Source organism: Oncorhynchus clarkii, chromosome 30, assembly GCF_045791955.1.
Source record: "Oncorhynchus clarkii lewisi isolate Uvic-CL-2024 chromosome 30, UVic_Ocla_1.0, whole genome shotgun sequence".
NCBI lineage: Eukaryota > Metazoa > Chordata > Actinopteri > Salmoniformes > Salmonidae > Oncorhynchus > Oncorhynchus clarkii.
In genome coordinates this window covers 1,366,202-1,387,398 of record NC_092176.1, presented here as the reverse complement: position 1 = coordinate 1,387,398, position 21,197 = coordinate 1,366,202, and the positions used below count along the sequence as shown (strand labels likewise).

The 21,197-nt window shown below is 43.0% G+C and overlaps 1 protein-coding gene across 5 annotated transcripts in view; it reads right to left on the bottom strand.

Annotated features, from left to right (window-relative positions):
- Positions 1 to 21,197, bottom strand: part of LOC139389857 (coiled-coil serine-rich protein 1) — a 108,542-nt gene that overhangs the window by 70,146 nt on the left and 17,199 nt on the right. For all 5 annotated transcript variants that reach the window (XR_011629440.1, XM_071136847.1, XM_071136844.1 and 2 more), the window contains 3 exons: positions 20,924 to 21,014; positions 17,742 to 17,862; positions 1,363 to 1,519 (listed from right to left, as the gene is read on the bottom strand). Coding sequence is in view for 4 of the 5 variants with exons in the window: in XM_071136847.1 (XP_070992948.1) it covers positions 1,363 to 1,519; positions 17,742 to 17,862; positions 20,924 to 21,014 (369 nt within the window). In the remaining variant the exon portion in view is untranslated. The remainder of the gene's footprint in view (positions 1 to 1,362; positions 1,520 to 17,741; positions 17,863 to 20,923; positions 21,015 to 21,197) is intronic.

Sequence of the window (21,197 nt, the reverse complement as noted above, 5' to 3'; positions counted from 1 at the left end):
AAATAAAACGCAAAGCAAATAAACAAGTCATTCTTATTCTTGTTACTGAGCGGTTTACATACGGTGATGTGGGGCAGCACATTTGCAAGTTAATGAGAGTACGGAGTCAGCAGAGAGGGCAAACTATTTCCTCTTTAATATTCAAGTTCTTCTGTTGTGTGCTCCTCTCTGGCCCTTCTCCTGTACAGCCTCTAATTGTTCATGTAGACTTATTTTATCTGGCCGATGGGTCTTTTTGAGACAACGCAAAAATATGAACAAATAACAGAGAGAATCAGACAATGCATCATTCGACTCGCATTGTGATCTTTTTGTGTTGGCTTGGATCTCAGGTTAAACACAGCAGCAGGCAGGTGCTACTAGGGGGGAGATGACCTTCAAAGCAACATAGGATGTTGTGAATTCCAGCTTGGCCAGCAGTGCCTAATGTCTTGTCACCAAGGAATAGAATCATGCTGCTACTGTTAGAGGCATTGTTTTCCTACCAGAGCAGCCACGCTTGGTACTGTAGGACTGGTTCTGGTCCACAGTTATTGTAGAATGGATTCCAAGAATTAAATGTTAACCAAACACCATGGAGTCTGCTGTGTGATTTCTCAGTTAATTAGCCATTACACAAATAGCTAATCACATGTATAATAGTGGGATGTAATTTGATTGCGTTTCCCTAGCCACTCCAGATACTATCCATTCCCAGAATTAAAACCCCCATTAAATACACAAAGGCATTTAGAAAGCTGCGGAGTGCACGGCGTCAGGCTGAGGCTTTAACAAGCTCCAGGCTTCACTGTGTGACAACGCCAAAAGCACACAGCTATTTAAATGAACAAATGGAAATTACTTCCAGCACTTGTTTTTGAGGTTGAAATATACCATGTTCAGAGCTGATAGAGCAGAATACTGGTAGAGACTGGCTGCTATTGGGACTGCTGTGCTGCTGGGGCAACCACCATTCTGATGTAGGCTACATCATGTGTTGCTATCAAATGGATGATTGAGTTACCAATGACATTATCTAGGACCTTTGTAATCCATGGCTATGACAGTTTCTATCGACTACTATGTGGTTATGAATTAACTTGCAGGGGGAGGAGCCATGTTTACCCCATTCCTCCACCCCCCCCTCCCTTGCTTGCTTGCTTACTGTGGAGAGTGTAAATTTAAATCTGGACCTCAAAGCCAGTTCCACTGCTGATTTTCATTCTTCCCTCTAATCAAAGACTGATTTAAACCTGGCTGGGAAACCAAGTGTGTGCAACTAATTATCAGGTAGAACAGCAAACCAGCAGTACCCTGGACATCCAGGCTCTGATTTGAATACCCCTGGTGTAAGGTGTGACAGGTGGTACTACTGCAGTCTACCTCCTGCAGGGTCCTCCGGAGGCGCAGCAGCAGGGTCTTGACGGAAGTGCAGTCCTGCTGCATCAGCCTGAGGGGTAGTGCCTCCAGCCCCGGGGCCTCGTCCTCTCGGCCCAGGCACCAGTCAGCCGGCAGCAGGGTGGTCGGCCGGCAAGGCTCCCTGGAACACAAGCACAGAGTCACCTTCACGGAAACAAACATGCACAGAAGGGGGGGGCATATTCACAGATAGCTCCTAATTTGAAATACTACAGTTGCAAAGGAGAATAAATATCCTATTTATTCACTATTATAAACTGGGTGGTTTGAGTCCATTGGCTGAAAGCCATGGTATATATATATATATAGTACACACACACACACACATACACACATACACACATACATATATATATATTCCCTTAGCCGTGGTATACTGGCCATTTACCACAACTCCTTTTTGCTTAAATACACAATTCAAATCATTGAAAATAAAGTAGTATGTCCTACACTGTTTGTTCGTTGATTAGGACTCACCTAAAGAGTCCCTTTACAACATCCTTTACAAATAGGCCTACAGCATCTTAAATGTATTGTGGGCTGAAGATAACATTTTAAAAGACAGAAGGCACTTTCTTTAATGACACGTTCTCTAAACGTGTCATTCTCTAAACGTGTCTAATTCAAACAGAATCTAGACTCATCTCAAATGGACTGGTTGAGATTTTGCCAGTTGTGTTCAGAGTGTAGAACACTGGAACCTGTTCGCACAGAAAATCAAAACAGTTGAGATGAGTCTAGATTTTCTCTGATGGCCTGTGTGAACTCCGCTTAAAAGAGTTGCTCCGTCTGATGCTAAAACCCCCCTCATCATGCAGCCAAAAAGGTCCAGGTGTCACTTCAGAGTTGCTCCAAATGGGCAGCCGAGAAAATGAACCATGTCCGCAAATATCAATTGGATCCACTTCCTTGTTTGAGATAACACTTCATTCCCAGGAGGACAGGAGCCGTGATGAATTATTTCATATGAGCGATTACCATCGCAGATATTAGGTGTAAAAATGAATCTGAGTGTTCCTCGTAAAACATGCTCAACTGTGTTCGAGACATTGCATTAGAGTTCCACCTGACCAGAGTTTGAGCAATGAGAGATTAATGGTGTCCAGATAACTTTATCAACAGATGAAGACTTCATTTCACTTCCTTACCCTCCTCCGCAAAATGGAGATGTGGGGATTGGGATGTTTTAATTGCAAACAAAATTGACTGCGGCCCCAAATTCGCTCCAGTTGATTTTCTTCCTACGCAGGCCATTGTATGGAAGAAGACCATGAGTGAGTTGGATATCTGAGCGATACAGAACATACCGTCATTGAAAGGAAGGCTTGAGTCCTTAGAGTATGGCATAAATTCTGTTTGTCATCGACATCTAATAAAATATGCCTTGATCAATTAATCTGAAGTTTGATAATAAATAACATCAGCTTTACACTGACATTTATTTTTCATACTGTTGACATTTTTTTACACTACTGTGTTGTGCGACTGCAAGACTGCTTCATGACATTTTCAAAAGTTGAGTACAAAAATATCAAAGCGTCTTCTAAAAATGTTAAGGACAACAAAGAGAGCAAGCGGGCTGCAAGCAACAAGAAACAAACAAAATCAGGAGGCTCTAGCTTATTATAAACAGCATCCATAACACCTAGACCGGGGGACTTTTAGCACTGACATTGAGATGCCTTCGCTTCACTAATGCTTTATTGGCACAAAAGACCATCCAAGACGAGCGTTTTGTTGGGAAAACTAGTAGCAAAAACATCTCGTCATAATACTCTCGTTCGCAAGTAGCAACAATTAATACATAGTCAAGCGTTCAAATGTTCCCCTGAAGCACTTGCATTGACATGTGTTCTAAAGGTAGTGATGAGAGAGAGAGTCTACACAGAGCACCTGACTAAAGACATGATCCATCACACAGGCGTCCTCTGATTTCCTGCCTGTAGACCAATCTGACCAGATGGAGCCTCTCCCTGCCAAAACAAACACAGAAACTATAGATTTCAGAAAGAAGAAAGTCAAGATGAAAGTCTTCTTTTAACAGATTAACATTGAGCATAAATTGCTCAAGGGGATGCGGAGGTGGGTGAATGTGGTCTGAAATATTTCAGTCATCAATGCTTACTCTACATGATGCCACAGATTAATTGGTTTGCTCTAATGAGGTGAGTGTGCAGTGGCTGGTTCTATGTGTGTTGGAGCCATGGAGGACTCACATCTCAGCACTGATGTTGGGTGATTAGGCTTGGCTCGCAGTCTGCGTTCCAATTCATCCCAAAGGTGGAGATGGAGTTGAGGTCAGGCTCTGTGCAGGCCAGTCAAGTTCTTCCACACCGATCTCGATAAACCATTTCTGTATGAACCTCGCTTTGTGCACGGGGGCATTGTCATGCTAAAACAGGAAAGGGCTTTCCCCAAACTGTTGCCACAAAGTTGGAAGTACAGAATCATCTAGAATGTCATTGTATGCTGTAGCGTTAATATTTCCCTTCAATGGAACTAAGGGGCCTAGCCCGAACCATGAAAAACAGCCCCAGACCGTTATTCCTTCTCCACCAAACTTTACAGTTGGCACTATGCATTTGAGCAGGTAGCTTTCTCCTGGCATCTACCAAACCCAGATTTGTCTGTCCGAGAACGCATTTACACTGCTCCAGAGTCAAATGGTGCCGACCTTTACAACACTCCAGCATTGCGATCAGGCTTGTGTGGCTGCCCGGCCATGGAAACCCATTTTCACGAAGCTCCCAACGAACAGTTATTGTGCTGGCTTTGCTTCCAGAGGCAGTTTGGAACTTGGTAGTGAGTGTTACAACGATTTTTACACCAGAATTCGGATGTCCCGTTCTGTGTGCTTGTGTGGCCTACCAACTTGCGGTTGAGCCGTTGTTGCTCCTAAACGTTTCCACTTCATAATAACAGCACTTACAGTTGACCGGGGCAGCTCTAGCAGGGCAGAAATTTAAAAAACAGACTTGTTGGAAAGGTGGCATCTTCTGACAGTGCCACGTTGAAAGTCACTGAGCTCTTCAGTAAGGCCATTCTACTACCAATGTTTGTTTATGGAGATTGCATGGCTGTGTGCTCAATTTAATATACCTGTCAGCAACGGATGTGGCTGAAATAGCCAAATCCACTAATTTGAAGGGGTGTCCACATACACTATATATACAAAAGTATGTATGCGGCTGCAGACAGTCTACTCAGCAAGATGATGAATAACCTACAGGAGGGGTGATTTCTCTCCTTAGGACGATCAATCTTGTCACTTCGTCAATGCTGTGGATTAGGGCTGATAGCCAGTGTCCTCTGGTCTGTCTCTGGATGCTTGTACTCTACTCAGTACTGTAGGCCTGTAGTGGATGAACAGAGCAGGCATAGAGCAGACCAAGCCAGGCACCTGCAGACACTAGGACTACTACAGGATGTGACTGGCTGTCAACTTACCAACGCTACAATACAAAGCTTTCTTTGCAGAAACATTCAACGTGATCCATTTCACTATTCTGAAAAATCCAATTAACTTTATGAGTTTAAATATTTTGGACTGAACTCCCGCAGAAAATGATTTATTGTGCTCAGAGCAACACGTTTCTCTCTTTGTAAATGCTTTCCATTTCCAGAGAAGGCCAACTGACAAATAATTACATGTAGTCAAATGAATTATGGCTGCCTAAAAAGCATTAGCTGGGACTGCAATAAATATGAATAAATCCTTGTCACTCACCAGGCTGCATTGTCCTCACAACACAGAGTCAATTAACATTGAGACTGTCGACCAAAGGCAGTGTCCTGGGCTGCTTTTCAGAGGTAGCTTTCGTCTCTCAACATAAGCATTCTGTACCAACACTACGGTGATTGTATTGCCTATTCTCCCAGCCAGAAACACAGCAGGCCACATAATTCAATGCTCCACAGGATTGGTGGTAAACCATCTATAATGTTGTTGTGCTTTCCAGGAATTAGCCATTTCCCCAAAAATGAATGTCGTTGCCCCAGTTAGACGGTTTAAGGGAAAGTAGTCATGACCAATTATCGATTTTGTCCAGTATTACCCTAAAATACAGTAGTACCTCCATCTAGCCAGGATTGTGAAAAGTTCACAGACTTGTGGTATTTGTAGTTGTTGTATTTCCTAATTGTAGTTATGTTTGTATTCTTCTAAATCTTTGACTAGGGCTACATGTAAAGTCCTCCAATCAGCTGTAAAGTATTCTCCCACAGAACAAACCAGAACATTTTCCTGATAGGCCTAATTGGACTTGGACTGTGTGTATGTGCGTGCTTGTGGGTATGATGGGCAACATGTGATGGCTGGGACACATGAGCTCCTGGCACGGGATGAACTGCAAGGATTTAAAACTCTCCGAATTAGGGCCTGATGTGTTTGTGCTCCAAGCCATTTATGTTGATTTGTTTATTCTAAGATGTTGGGGCCTGTTAACCATTTACAAAACCAAAAGCTTTGTAAAATTAGTGAGGGCATTTGCCTACTAGTCTTGACATGCACTGTACAGAGTCACCCAAAGAACTTGCAACTATCGCCTCTCCATGCCTCCGTCACAATGCAATGTGTGCATACAAACAATGAGAAACCAAGGTGGTGGAAGACTGATGGAAGACATAAATGCTGTTTAGAAAGGACCAAGGTCATCACAACAAATGTACCATGTCTATGTATCACCGGTTGGTTGGTGGTGAAAGGACAGAGGATGATGAATCTCGTATCTAGGCCAGGTTTCAGGCCACGACTTCCTCCTCCTACAGTAATTAGCTGCTTACACACGAGACTGCAGTGTAAACATGTGCATGCTCCCATGTGTGGCACCACTCTCCCCTGTCACAGGGCATCAACATTAGGAGCTTGCCATCAGGGTACGCCTGGGATTCCACCACCGGCATCATCTTTAAAACACTACATCTGGCAAGATCGACCAGTTCAGGACATCATCGCCACATATGCCGCCATAACTCAGTGCAATCGTCTCAAGTGATAGAGTAAGCGTGAGTAAAGAACAAATCAGAGAAATAAAGCAATTAAACAAGAGTTTTTTGTCAAGCAACTAAAATAAGCCTTCAAATGGACTTAATTAACATATGGCTGAATACTTATGCTGCTGTCAAACAGCCACTGGTTTTGCCTTATGGATTGATCTGGACACCATCAAATGTTTGCGAGCCCTTCACTTGGTCAATATGTCTTCTGAATAGTAAAAAAGCGTAACGAAAAGCCTGAGAGTTCACATGGCAACAAGCAAATTGAAAGGGTGGAAATTTGATTTCAAATATGGCAGTCGACTGTGGTATTTTGGACGCAGTAATTGCAGAATAATTGCAATAATTTGGACGCAACAATTGCAGAAAAAAGTATTTTAGACGCGGTGTACTGCAGTTATACTTCACTGTGACTGCAATCTTTTTTCGTAAGCATAAATTCTAAAGGAGGGTAAAACAAATGTGTCTGAAATGAGGGGAACTTTGCTGCTTCTGAGGCACTCCAGTTCTGGAGCTGTGCGACCTTGCTCTGAGGTCCCTGTCACTGACAGTACACAGTGCCAAATCATTCCAAGCTCTGATTGGAAGAAAAAAAAGGTCTCTCTTTCCAGGTCGTCTCCAGGGTTGCGTTCATTAGGGCACACATGTTTTAAAACGTTTTGGAAACAAAAACAAAGACGATCATTTTTCATTGGACTTCAGATTGTACATCCCCGTTTCGTGGAAGAGGCAACACCTCCAACACAGAAACTATGTGGTAACACAGCAGTTGCGAATAAAAGTCAACCACATGAAAGTACAGCGAGACAAAGTAATAATCTGCATCCAACACTTGTCAGGCAGAAAATAATGAGGGCAATAACAAACTACACTGCAAATCTTTATTGCAGACTCCATAAGCTCAAATAAGCCTATCCTCCAAGTGTGCGGCCAAATCAATAATATTGCTAAATCTGCCACGGTGCACATATACACAATAATGGCAGGTGTTGTTTTAGCAGATATCTACTACAGAGGGAAAAGTGCACAAAATATATTCTATCAATATGTCCCTGTTATGCTGGTTCCCTTTCAGTCAGTCAACTTCGGTACTAGCCCCGCCTTCCACAAGTGATATGCGTGAGGCTCAGATTCATTCCTTCAATTATTCTGCTCTTCACCTCGGTGTGAACAGGAACGATTCATGCTACTAAGTAAAATGTCTAAAGCGAACAAAACAACGAAAGCTAACAAGCCGGGTTTGGGTTTGAGACATGCCCCAATGAATTAAACGATCCGTTTGTTGTCTTGTATGTCTCGGCGCATGCTCAGGCCGCCCTCGCTCGAATCGGTTTGTGTGCGAGACTAGGGGACGGCGGGGCAGGTTCTCTTTTTCTGTTGGACTGATGAAATCTGGGGAGAAGGGCCTTGGTGAGGGAGGTGAGCAAGAACACTCTAAATAACTCAGGAGCCAGACATGTAGCCTAAGAAGGAATGAAAATGAATTATTTATGCTAAATTATTATTAGCCTAGTATTTCAAGGCTATTATTTCAAGATTCTCTGGTCTGAACTCCAAGTTGTCACTTCTGGAGGAAACCTGGCACCATCCCTACGGTGAAGCATTGTGGTGGCAGAATCATGCGGTGGGGATGTTTTTTAGCAGCAGGGACTGGGAGACTAGTCAGGATCGAGGCAAAAATGAACGGAGCAAAGTACAGAGAGATCCTTGATAAAAACCTGCTCCAGAGCGCTCAGGACCTCAGACTGGGGCGAAGGTTCACCTTCCAACAAGACAACGACCCTAAGCACATAGCCAACAACGCAGGAGTGGCTTCGGGACAAGTCTCTGAATGTCCTTGAGTGGGCCAGCCAGAGCCCGGACTTGAACCCGATTGAACATCTCTGGAGAGACCTGAAAATAGCTGTGCAGCACGCTCCCCATCCAACCTGACATAGCTTGAGAGGCTCTACAGAGAAGAATGGGAGAAACTCCCCAAATACAGGTGGGCCAAGCTTGTAGCGTCATACCCAAGAAGACTTGAGGCTGTAATCGCTGCCAAAGGGTGCTTCAACAAAGTACTGAGTAAGGGGTCTGAATACTTAGGTACATTTTATATTTCCGTTTTTTATATTTAAATAGCAAACATTTCTAAAATCCTGTTTTTGCTTTGTCATTATGGGGTAGTATATGCAGATTGATGTAAGGCTGTAATCTAACAAAATGTGGAAAAAGTCAAGGGGTCTGAATACTTTCCGAAGGCACTGTATATGCAATGTATAGACTATTATAATTGAATACAACAAAATGTTGTTTAAATGCGGAGCGCTTAATGTTCATGCCAGCCTACTGTGTCACACTTGCAAATTATTCACATTGTATTTATTTGTAGATATAGCCTTGACATAAATAAATAATAGTAGCCTAAATAATTAATTCCTTCTTCGGCTACATGTCTGGCTCCTGACCTATTTGTATGCTGTTTAATAGGTAGCCTATTAGATTGCCTATTTGCAATGATGAGCACTTTACTTTCACCTTTTCATGTTGTTTATTAAAAATACCTTTAATTTAAAATCAAAATCAATACATTGAAACCAAATGGTAGGTCCAGATAGTCACAAAAATACATGGGTGTTGGTTAAATTGTGATTTTAACAAATTTGGAGCGAATTTGGATCAGCATTTTTTTCTTCTTCTTGTGAGCGAGAAGCTGTTTTTAGTGGAATGGTTGTTAAGGACACGAAGCGTCGGAGCAGTGCACAAGCGCTAGAGTGGTGAGCGATGAGCAGGATTGTCGATCGCTCAACTCCACTCACATGCTCTGCGGATTTACAATCAGAGAATTATAAAAAGCAGGAGAATATTTGATTAATTTGGGTTCTGATAGTAATTCCCCTGTTTCAGATTCAATAGTTGCTATATCAGCTAATTGGTCATTACTGCTTAGCTTGTTGGGCAGTAAACAACTGGGACGATTACCATAGTTGAGTCCAACTCAATGGATGGCAAATTCGGCTCTCTGTCTTATCAATAAATTAAATTCGGTCTTGACTTTGGAAAGAGTAATAATTACTTGGTCTGTTTGAATTGTTGTTGTTAATATTTCCAATTCTGATATCTTCCATAATTGTGATTTATTCAACCCAGACACAAATGCAGTTGCATTATTTTTTATAAAACATTTGGTGGCATACAAGAGAATCCAGGAGTCATTGATTGAAATGATATGGATCATTATGAATTAATTGAGTTCAATTTAAAATTGATGACAGAATGTAGTAATGAAACGTTGAAACGCCATCATGTGGTTCTTTTAGGAGATTCTGACATTTGTAATTGGCAGTAGTAGGCGTGATAATTGGACAAGCTCATTCAGTGGGGCAAAAAAGTATTTAGTTAGCCACCAATTGTGCAAGTTCTCCCACTTAAAAAGATGAGAGGCCTGTAATTTTCATCATAGGTACACTTCAACTATGACAGACAAAATGAGAAAAAAAAATAAGTATTTGGTAAATAAACAAAAGTTTCTCAATACTTTGTTATATACCCTTTGTTGGCAATGACAGAGGTCAAACATTTTCTGGTTTTCACTCAAAATCTCACGATACATGGCCCCATTCATTCTTTCCTTTACACGGATCAGTCGTCCTGGTCCCTTTGCAGAAAAACAGCCCCAAAGCATGATGTTTCCACCCCCATGCTTCACAGTAGGTATGGTGTTCTTTGGATGCAACTCAGCATTCTTTGTCCTCCAAACACGACGAGTTGAGTTTTTACCAAAAAGTTATATTTTGGTTTCATCTGACCATATGACATTCTCCAAATCTTCTTCTGGATCATCCAAATGCTCTCTAGCAAACTTCAGATAGGCCTGGACATGTACTGGCTTAAGCAGGGGGACACATCTGGCACTGCAGAATTTGAGTCCCTGGCGGCGTAGTGTGTTACTGATGGTAGGCTTTGTTACTTTGGTCCCAGCTCTCTGCAGGTCATTCACTAGGTCCCCCCGTGTGGTTCTGGGATTTTTGCTCACCGTTCTTGTGATCATTTTGACCCCACGGGGTGAGATCTTGCGTGGAGCCCCAGATCGAGGGAGATTATCAGTGGTCTTGTATGTCTTCCATTTCCTAATATTTGCTCCCACAGTTGATTTCTTCAAACCAAGCTGCTTACCTTTTGCAGATTCAGTCTTCCCAGCCTGGTGCAGGTCTACAATTTTGTTTCTGGTGTCCTTTGACAGCTCTTTGGTCTTAGCCATAGTGGAGTTTGGAGTGTGACTGTTTGAGGTTGTGGACAGGGGTCTTTTATACTGATAACAAGTTCAAACAGGTGCCATTAATACAGGTAACGAGTGGAGGACAGAGGAGCCTCTTAAAGAAGAAGTTACAGGTCTGTGAGAGCCAGAAATCTTGCTTGTTTGTAAATACTTATTTTCCACCACAATTTGCAAATAAATGCATTTTAAAATCCTACAATGTGATTTTCTGGATTTTTTTTCTCATTTTGTCTGTCATAGTTGAAGTGTACCTATGATGAAAATTACAGGCCTCTCATCTTTTTAAGTGGGAGAACTTGCACAATTGGTGGCTGACTAAATACTTTTTTGCCACACTATGTCTAGTTTCTATTTTCCTGATTTTAGAAAATAGGAGTGTAGATAGATTTTATATTATTTTAGAAAATGTTTTACGCCTGTTTAAGTAGAAAGTGTACTTGTTTGCTTCTGGATTATGTGTTTGGTTTCATATGGATTGTAGTTGGTCTTATTATATTTGTACCCCATGTCCAAAATGGCATTCATGTCTGTCCCAACAACCAAATGGAATTCAGTTAATTCCAACAATATGCTGTTCAGAGAATCAAAAAACTTTGGATCATATGAATTTGGACTGATTCTGCCTTCTTGGTCTTCGCCTTTACCCAAGATGGTGATTTTTAGTTTCATTATGATTACACCGTTTGTTTGAGGCTGATGAAAAAGCAGCCAGATTGTAGAAATGGTTCTGCACTCTATGTGCGTCTTTATGAAGCAGGTGTGTTTCTTGTTATATCAATATGGTTTCTTGCTAGGATATCAAGACAGCTGGAACAGTTGATAGGACAATTTAGGCCTTCCAAATTCCAAAAGAGAAAAGCTAGCATTGGAAGCTTATATTGATGATATAATTGTGATCATTAGTGTTATAAGCCAATCGATGTGTAACAAAAAGCAGGACCCACAGGGAAACTCACCCATTGGTTCTTCCCCACCCAGAAAACCTCCCTGTAAACCATTCCCCCGCCCCCTCCACTCCCCCACTATCATTACAGGGCTGTAGCATAACAGAGAGTGGCAGCCTTACACATGGAGTCTCTTAGGAGCATCTTTTTTCGTCTTTAGGTATAAAACATTTTTTACAAAGTAAAACAAAATAGGTAACAATTTTCAGACCTTTACAGTATCGTTAGCAAACTTCATAAGTTACGGTGGGTAATGAAGAAAAGTAAATAACAGATATGCAAGCCTAAACCGTCAAATAGGATACAGTGGCTGTAGGAGCAATAGTTCTTAATCCATTGTCATCTATTATTAGCAATATGGTTTATATGACAAACATATATTTGCCCTCCATTTTTATTAAGCATTTAAGTGCTACATACTATGTAAAAAGAGGATATGGGTGCAAGAAATGCAGTCTAAACAATAATTCATCATGGCCTGCCCGAAATGTATGGGGACACCAATAATATATTTATTTAAAAAAAATTGAGGGACTCATTAGCAGTAGCAAAAAAAAATTCAGGGGAATAATTTCCAACTTACACTCGGTGGTCAGTTTATTAGGTACACCATCCCGTTCACAAAAATGGCTCGCTCCTAAAGACAGTGAGTCACATGGCTGTGGCTTGCTATATAAAGCAGGCAGACAGCCATTCAGTCACTGTTCGATTGAACGTTTGAGGCAAAGCATTTGACCTAAGCGACTTTGAGCGTGGTATGATCGTCAGTGCGTCAGGCATGCCTGTTCCAGTATCTCAGAAACTGATGTCCTCCTGGGCTTTTCACGCACAACAGTCAGCAGCAATCCTGTGGGCGGAAACAGTTTATTGACAAGAGAAGATCGATAAAAAAATGGCAAGAATCGTGCAAGCTAACAGGCGGGCCACAAACAGGCAAATAACGGCACAGTACAACAGTAGTGTGCAGAACGGCCACTTGGAACGCATAATTCATAGGTCCTTGTCACGGATGGGCTATTGCAGCCACACCGGGTTCCACTCCTATCAGCTAAAAACAAGAATCAGCTACAGTGTGCACGCGATCACCAACACCGGACAATTGAGGAGTCTGACAAATTAATCCGACGAATCCCGGTTCCTGTTGCGTCATGCTGATGACAGAGTCAGGATTTGGCGTAAGCAGCATGAATCCACTGGCCCATCCTGCCTTGGGTCAACGGTACAGGCTGGTGGCAGTGGTGTAATGATGTGGCAAATGTTTTTCCGGACCAGGTTAGGTCCCTTGATAGCAATTGAGCAACGATTGAATGCTACACCTTGAAGAATCCATACCCCTAAGAATTCAGGCTGTTCTGGAGACAAAGGGGGGTACGACCCAGTACTCGGTGTACCCAATAAACTGGCCACATAGTGTATATAGCCATATTTTGCCCATGTAAGGATTAAATGCCCCAAAAGCCCCAGAGGGAAGCAGCCCCAGTCCGTGTGGCACATCAATAGATTGTCCATTGTTCATTAATTGGCAGTGTCACTGGGTTAATATTCTCCTGTTGAGCCAGTCATGATCGGGTTCCATCTGACTCATCCCCTTGTGTGTTGGGTTTGATGTGATTCTTGAAGTCTTGAGCTTCCTTGGCAGTGGAGAATGTGTGTGTTGTGTTCTGGAAGGTCAAGATGAGTTTTGCCGGGTGGATGAAGCCCCATCTCAGATTTAGCTTGTGTAGCTGGGATCTTACCTCGTTGTAGGTCACCCCCTCTGTTTTAGTGTAGGCACTCAGGATGCTGATCCTATTCTATGCATAGATCAGAGCCCCCGATTCCACTGCATGGCAAACAATTCACTGTTTGACTTCAACTGTGGAATTGTATAAATCATACAACAAGAGACATTCTGGAGAGGACCCGTGCCGTGCTCAATGTTAATTAGCAGCATGGGACCCAGCTTCTCCTGCCCGAACAGTTCATAGAAAAGATTGCTCATGAAAGAAGTGGGATTGCCCGCTTCCATGACAATTTCATGTCCTATAACCCACACATTGAATTTACGGGATAATTTAAGTGATTCTGTTTTCTCTTTTAGGAGAACGATTGCCCCTTCTAGCTTAAGCTAGAAGTCATGGAGTCACACTTCTGTCACATTTTACATTTTCTGAATTATTATTGTTGAACATAAGACTGTAAAAACACAATGATATCAGCTCCATGTGATTTTAATTTCGGGAATCTGTTCCCAAGTATTCCCACGCATACTACGTGATCATATACAAATGTATGCAAGGTTTGAAACGATTATGTTTTAATCAAATATTATATCCATTTGGGCTTCTTGCGGTCTATTTGCAGTCTACTAATTATTTGTAATTATGTTCCGCCCCCCGACCATTCCCTCAAGAATAAATCAGCCAGCCCGCGGCTGAATCAAGTTGATGACCCCTGCTCTAGGTGGCTTGGTGTTTCCGATGTGGGATGCAGAGATGTATTGGGTCGTTGGTCGGGTCGATTGTCTCACCGGCTCCTGTGCCCTCTGTCGCCGGTTACGGGAGGCTACTCAAAGAGAGAGGGTGACCAGGTTCTGTGGGTATCCCCCCGCCTCCTGTCTGCCTTGGTTAGGCACCTCCTGCCTCTCTTCCCAAAAGCGTCCAGGTCCCACTTCGGTGATCCGGTCCTATGTAGACTATCGAGACCAGGCTAACTAAACAAACACTGCATAGTGTGCTAGCTACTACAAGATATTCTGACTTCCTAATGTTGGACTTGCTTGGGTAGTGGTCTTGTTTAGTATATGTAGCTAGCTTTAATTTTCTTGTTTATTCAAAAAATGTCCCGTGCTGTGGTCAAAGAGGCTAGACTAGAAGCTTCATCATGGCTAACGTCAGCTAGCATGCATAACTTCAGGTGAATGAAGCTTACCAGATTTCACCCAACATTATGCCAATCACATTCCTATTTCCAATTTTGGAGTTCGAGGGAGAGGGGCTTGTGGGTACTTCTGATGAGGAAACAGCCTCCGACCGGTGAGTCCCTCCACAAAAACAGTGCCACCACGTTTGGTTACGGCCAAACGGTGTGCTATGTCAACCATTGCTGGAGCCCCTTGAGTCCATAAGGGGCTGGGCTTCATCCAGGGTCTCATGGAAGCACAACTTAGTTTGGAAGCGCGTTCAATGGTGTTCAAGGATTGAGAGTAATAAGTTGGGTGAGTCGCTCTCTGTCCACAAGAGGGCACTACTCCTGCATAGGTGGCTCATTATTAGGATTCATTGCTAATTCCTGCCTGCAGCTCACTAGTCCCTATGAGGTGCTTAGTTCAGCTCTTTTTCTGGTTTAAATAAAACCTATTCTTGTGATTATTGTGACCTTGCCATTGTAATTGTGTGTAAACTTGTATAGTCAAATTAATCTATGATCGTATGCTATCCATTTGTTTGTATGCTGTTCTTTGTATGACATTTTAATATTTGATTATTAACCAATGATATTAGGCCACTCCTGGCCATGATTACAGACACCTGTGTCTTTTGACACTATATAAACGAGTCATCCCGCAGTGTTTGTGATTATACCCTGAAGAAGACAGCTTGGCTGTCGAAACGTTGGTATTACATTTTTGCATCTGAGCTCCAAGAGTGTGCAGCTCTCTTTTATTTTATTTTCAAGTTTCCACTCCGCTAGCCAGCACCTCGTCTTAATAGGTGTGCGTTTCTTTTTCTTTTAAGTAAAACCTAGACACTGAAAATGGGACATCAGCCTGGATCAGACCTATTGGGGCGGTATCTATTTACTGGGGCGATCCTTATCTGTCTAGGGTGTCAGATAAGGATCATATCACCTCTACCTTGTCTCTCAAAGCACTTCATGATGACTGATGTGAGTGCTACAGGGCAATAGTCATTTAGTTCAGTTACCTTTCCTTTCTTGGGTACAGGAACAAGTGTGTGTGTAACACTGTGTGGATGTGTGCAACACTGCTTGTTCCCTTGACTCTGCTGCTATCAGCCTTGACTCTGCTCCATCACCTTTGAAAAGATGCGAGGTGAGAGGGACAAGCTGAATGGGAGGACTAAAAACTCGTAGGCTATCGCCTTGTAATGAAACTACAGAAAATGTCTGTGATTGGGGCACAAGGGCACATAAAAGTACGCATCCTTTAGGTTGATGGTGGTAATCCAATTGCTGAAGTGCACAGACTGTGACAGCCGCTGTTTTGAGAGCATTTTGAAAGTGCGAATTCTGAGATGCTTGCTGAGGACAAGTCTAGAACGGGGCATAAAGTCCCGACCCCTTTGCTTTTTTCTATCCACGGAGAGGGTGTCCAGGTTCCTGCTCTGCATAGCCCAAATTCAGGTGAGGTGCACAGTATGTTTTTGCCAGTCCATGTGCCTACTGGGGATGATGGCTTCTATGAAAGTGGTCATTCCCCTGGGATTACTATTGATGTGGCTGTTCCAGTGCTGAACGTTAACCATGCGCTTGGATGCACCTCGCCACCTAGACCGGTTGATTCAGTTGCCCACAACATGCCTTCAGCACTGGCCCAGTGGAGGGATCCCTGGCTACTGTCACAAGCGGTTCTCAGGGGCCAGGCGTTGTTCTGCAATATGATCACGACCGACACATCACACCAAGGGTGGGGAGAATTGTGCAAGGGTTACTCACTTCAGTGTCAGAGTGCCCGGCATATCAATTACCTGGAACTTCTGATGATGTACATGGCGCTCAGGCACCTCCTCCCATGTTTTTTGGGCCGGCATGTGCTGGTCAGATCCAACAAGATGACGACAGTTGCATACTCAACAGGTGGGGCAGTGCGCATTTGCTGTCACTTTTGGTGATGCATGTTCCCGGTTGCCTCAACTCGGGTGCAGATCTTCTATCTCATAGGGAGGGCTGATAATTCATTATTGTGGCTGGGAGGGTTTATCATTGATTCTTGTGGTTTCCCGTTGGACCAGGCAGCCTTGGTTGACGAAAACCATTCACCTTTAAAGCGAACCTGTTGTCCCAGGGCTCACAGGCAGGTTTGGCATGTGAGGCCAGAGATTTGGTTCCTATGGGCCTGTCCATGAGAGGGCCAATCTAATGGCTAGAGGTTTACCTCCGAATGTCATCGCTACCGTTCAGTCTGCAAGGGCGCCCTCCACGAGGGCTGTATGCACATACAGTTGAAGTCGGAAGTTTACCTACACAAATGATAGTTTTGACAAGTCAGTTAGGAAATCTACTTTGTGCATGACACTAGTCATTTTATTTGTGTATGTCGCACATTCATTGTCAGAAACACAGTAGGACCCAAAAGCATAATCAGTGCTCTAACTCCCCCTTGCGCTGGTCTGGAGCAATGAAATTGTGACGCAGGGTACCGTACTAAACCACAAATTACCTCTAAGTCCTGCAGCATAATCACAAAACTTTTAGTGGAGCAAACACTGTACAACACCCATTTGGCCCAAGTTCCTGGGCTCTGTGAAGAGCGGTATTAAATTGAAGGAATGAAACCAAGCCTCACACTTATCACCTGTGGAAGATGGGGCTTCCAGTGAGACACGGATTTCATTGGCCTTGTCAGGCATGATTACAACCGAAGACGTGAAAGTGCAACTCCCCATAGTATGTTGTACCTTGTTTCCCTCCTTCAGGGAACAATAGTTATAGTCAGAACGTTACATTCATCTCCATGGGTTACACATAAAACGTGTTACACATTAATCGCAATAATCTCCATCAGTGTTTCCTGCTAGGCCACATCAAAAGGCTTCTCTAATAAAAAACAATTAAGATAGCAATGCTTTAGTTGCAATGAGAATTTTATCCATGCCTGTTCGTGGCTCTCATTGTTCTACCTAATCAGTTCCACCCCTGGAAGGAAGTGTTTGGCGCTAATGGCTTTGTGTGATAACGGCTTCCTATAAAGAGCAATGGGACTTTCTGTTAATTCTGTTAAGGAGTTGTAATGAGCCTTCCTTCCTTTCTGCATGGAAATACAGTGACTGCTCACTGTTGGGAATGTGTGAAGGACGAGTGATAGCTGTAGTGAGTGTTATCGGTGTAAGTCTAAGTGTAATGTAGGTGTAGAGCTGTAGTGAGCGTTATAGGTGTAGTGAGAGCTGTAGTATGATGTACTAGGTATAGATGCAGGGCTCTCTCACCTGTGGATGGTGGTGGTGTCTCTGGGCTCCCTGCCAGGGATCCTGTCGACATTGGGCTCCAGTGGGGAGTGCATCAGGTTCAGGCAGGAGGCTAGGGACTGGCTGGAGTCCTCTCGGAATACTACACACACACAAACAAAACCATTGAGTCAATGTCGTGTGGCACAATAGGCTTGCGTTTACAGAGTTGACAACATGCTTAGAGTAGTCCATCCTGGACAATATGCTATAAAGAGTGTTGTTAGTATTTAAAAGCGAACACTATACTACAGAAATCAAATATTTCCTTTACATTCTGAGTGCAGAGTAAAATACACAATGGCATCTGTTTTAACGTTTCATTCATGCAGAAACTACTAAGAAAACAGTTTTGACAATCAGAAATAACCAGATCTTTAAAAAAGGGATGTGGATGGCTCAGTTTCAAGGTAAAACTGAATGTGGCTCAGCTCAGCAGCCCATAAATTGCTGTGAAACTGCCTGGTTCTTAATAAAAATGCCAAGCAGCCACCTGAGAGCACTAAAACAGGAGCATCCATGCATTTGTGTGTGTGTGTGTGTGTGGGCATGTCTGGTGTGCCTTAATTTGAGTTAGTGTGAGAGACTTTCCACTTAATTCTCTTCTTCAGTAAGTCACATCGTCACTTCAGTTTAAGTGTGCGATTTATCAATTCTTTGCAGGGATTTCACAGCACAGTCTGAACCATTTAGGCTAGTATACAGTGTATTCTTAAAGTATTCAGACTGTCCATATTTTGTTAGGTTACAGCCTTATTATAACATTTATTTATTTTTTTTTTTATGTACAATTCTAAAACAATTCTCAATCTACACACAATACCTCATAATGACAAAGCGAAAACAGTTAAAAAAAAAAATGTATTTACATAAGTATTCAGTAAGTATTCAGACCCTTTGCTATAAGACTCAAAATTGAGCTCAGGAGCATCCTGTTTCCATTGATCATCCTTGAAAGGTTTCTACATCTTGATTGAGTCAATTGATTGGACATGATTTGGAAAGGCATACACCTCTCTAATAAAGGTCCCACAGTTGACAGTGCATGTCAGAGTGAAAAACGAAGCCATGAGGTCGAAGGAATTGTCCGTGGAGCTCCGAGACAGGATTGTGTCGAAGGCACAGATCTGGGGAAAGGTAGCAAAACAATTCTGCAGCATTGAAGGTCCCCAAGAACACAATGGCCTCCATCATTCTTAAATGGAATTAGTTTGGAAGCACCAACACTCTTCCTAAGATGGCCACCCGGCCAAACTGAGCAATCGGGGGAGAAGGGCCTTGGTCTGGGAGGTGACCAAGAACCCGATGGTCACTCTGACAAAGCTCCAGAGTTCCTCTGTGGAGATGGGAGAACCTTCCAGAAGGACAACCATCTCTGCAGCATTACACCAAATCAGGCCTTTATGGTTGAGTAGCCAGATGGAAGCCACTCCACAGTAAAAGGCACATGACAGCCTGCTTAGTTTGCCAAAAGGCACCTAAAGGACTCTCTTGGTCTGATAATACCAAGCTTGAGCTCTTTGGCCTGAATGCCAAGCGTCACGTCTGGAGGAAACCTGGCACCATCCCTACAGTGAAGCATGGTGGTGGCAGCATCATGCTGTGGGGATGTTTTCAGCGGCAGCGACTGTGAGACTATTTAGGATCGAGGGAAAGATGAACAGAGCAAGATCCTTCATCAAAACCTGCTCCAGAGCGCTCAGGACCTCAGACTTGGGTGACGGTTCACCTTCCAACAGGACAACGACCCTAAGCACACAGCCAAGATAACGCAGGAGTGGCTTTGGGAGAAATCTCTGAATGTCCTTGAGTGGCCCAGTCAGAGCCCTTACTTGAACTCGATCAAACATCTCTGGAGATATCTGAAAAAAGCTGTGCAGCAACACTCCCCATCCAACCTGAAAGAGCTTGAGAGGATCTGCAGAGAAGAATGAGAGAAACTCCCCAAATACAGTTGTGCCAAGCTTGTAGCCAAGAAGAGTTTTTCTTTATTTAGCAATCATTTCTAAGAACCGTTTTTGCTTTGTGGTGATGTGTGTAGATTGATGAGGGAAAAAAACTATTTCATCAATTTTAAAATAAAGGCTGTAACGTAACAAAATGTAGAACAAGTCAAGGGGTCCGAATACTTTCCGAATGCACTGTATAAAGAAAAAAAACGTACCATGCAAAATTATTATTTTTTTGTGTGTATTAGCGATGACATCCTGGGAAGATCTCTGTCTAGAGGCTTTGCCCTCAGTACATGTTTACTGGTACTTTTGCGTGTTCTGATGCAACCTCCAAAAAGAGAGGGGTGTTAAGAGAATTAAGATTGAAGGTAATTATCCAAGCCTGCGTAGATGTTGCATGCCTAGAGATATGAAAGTTTAGTTGAACTGACTCAGACCTCCCGTTAGATAAGAGTCGACTAAGGGGCATATCTGGCCTGTTGTCTCCACTCAAGTCACCAAACACATCCTGCTCCTAATAATAGGCTACATCTTTGCGTTCATCTTGCATTCATACAAGGGCAATTAATTGTTTCTCAGTCATTTCGGTTTTGCAATTCTTTACGTAATGCATAATATATCTTTAGGATACATAAGAACCAATGAGGTTATGTCACAAAGTTAGTGAATGCAAGAAAATAAAAACAAATCCTTACAAAAACACTTCCCTATGACGCACTCAAAACTTGTTTTAATCAGTCTTCTGCTGCTGGGAAATATGATTTAAACAATGATTCAAAAAATATCAAAAGCATTGAGAATCAACCATTTCTGTTGCTAAGTGTTATGAGAATATCAAGGAACTAATGATAGCAACGCTGGGGGAACAAACCATCTGAACTGGCTTAAAAAGGTCCTAGCAAGTGTATTTGGTTTAGATGTAGTAGAACTATTCTAAACTTCCTAAATATCTGAGCAAACAAGTTAGTCCTGCTTAAACTTGGGTGTGTCCCTGGATACGTTTAGAGGTCATTCTAGAATCTCCAAATTTCCTTGGACAAGTGGCTGAAGTAGAGGAGCAGAGAGGGTGGCTGCGTCCCCAACGACACCCTATATAGTGCTCTACTTCTGACCAGAGCCCGATGGGTAAAAATAAGTGCAATGTAAGGAATAGAGAGCCATTCGGAACGAAGCCGGTGGATTTGCTGTTGAATGGATTGGGAGTGTCCATACCGTGACGCTGGCGTTGGTCATCAGAGAGGTCCAGGTCCAACATCAGGTCATCCTCATCCAGCTCAGACGAGCCCAGATTGTTCAGTACATCCTGAGGACACAATGGAGACATCTGTATGACTCGGTGCGCTGGACACAGTTTAACAACAAGCTTGATGCATGCCACTTTACTTTCGGAGTAGGGTCAGAAGTTGACTATAACTAGAGCCCAGTGTGTTTACTTGTAAGGTTAGGTGGGGGGGGGGGGGGGGATCTGGCACTATACAGACATATA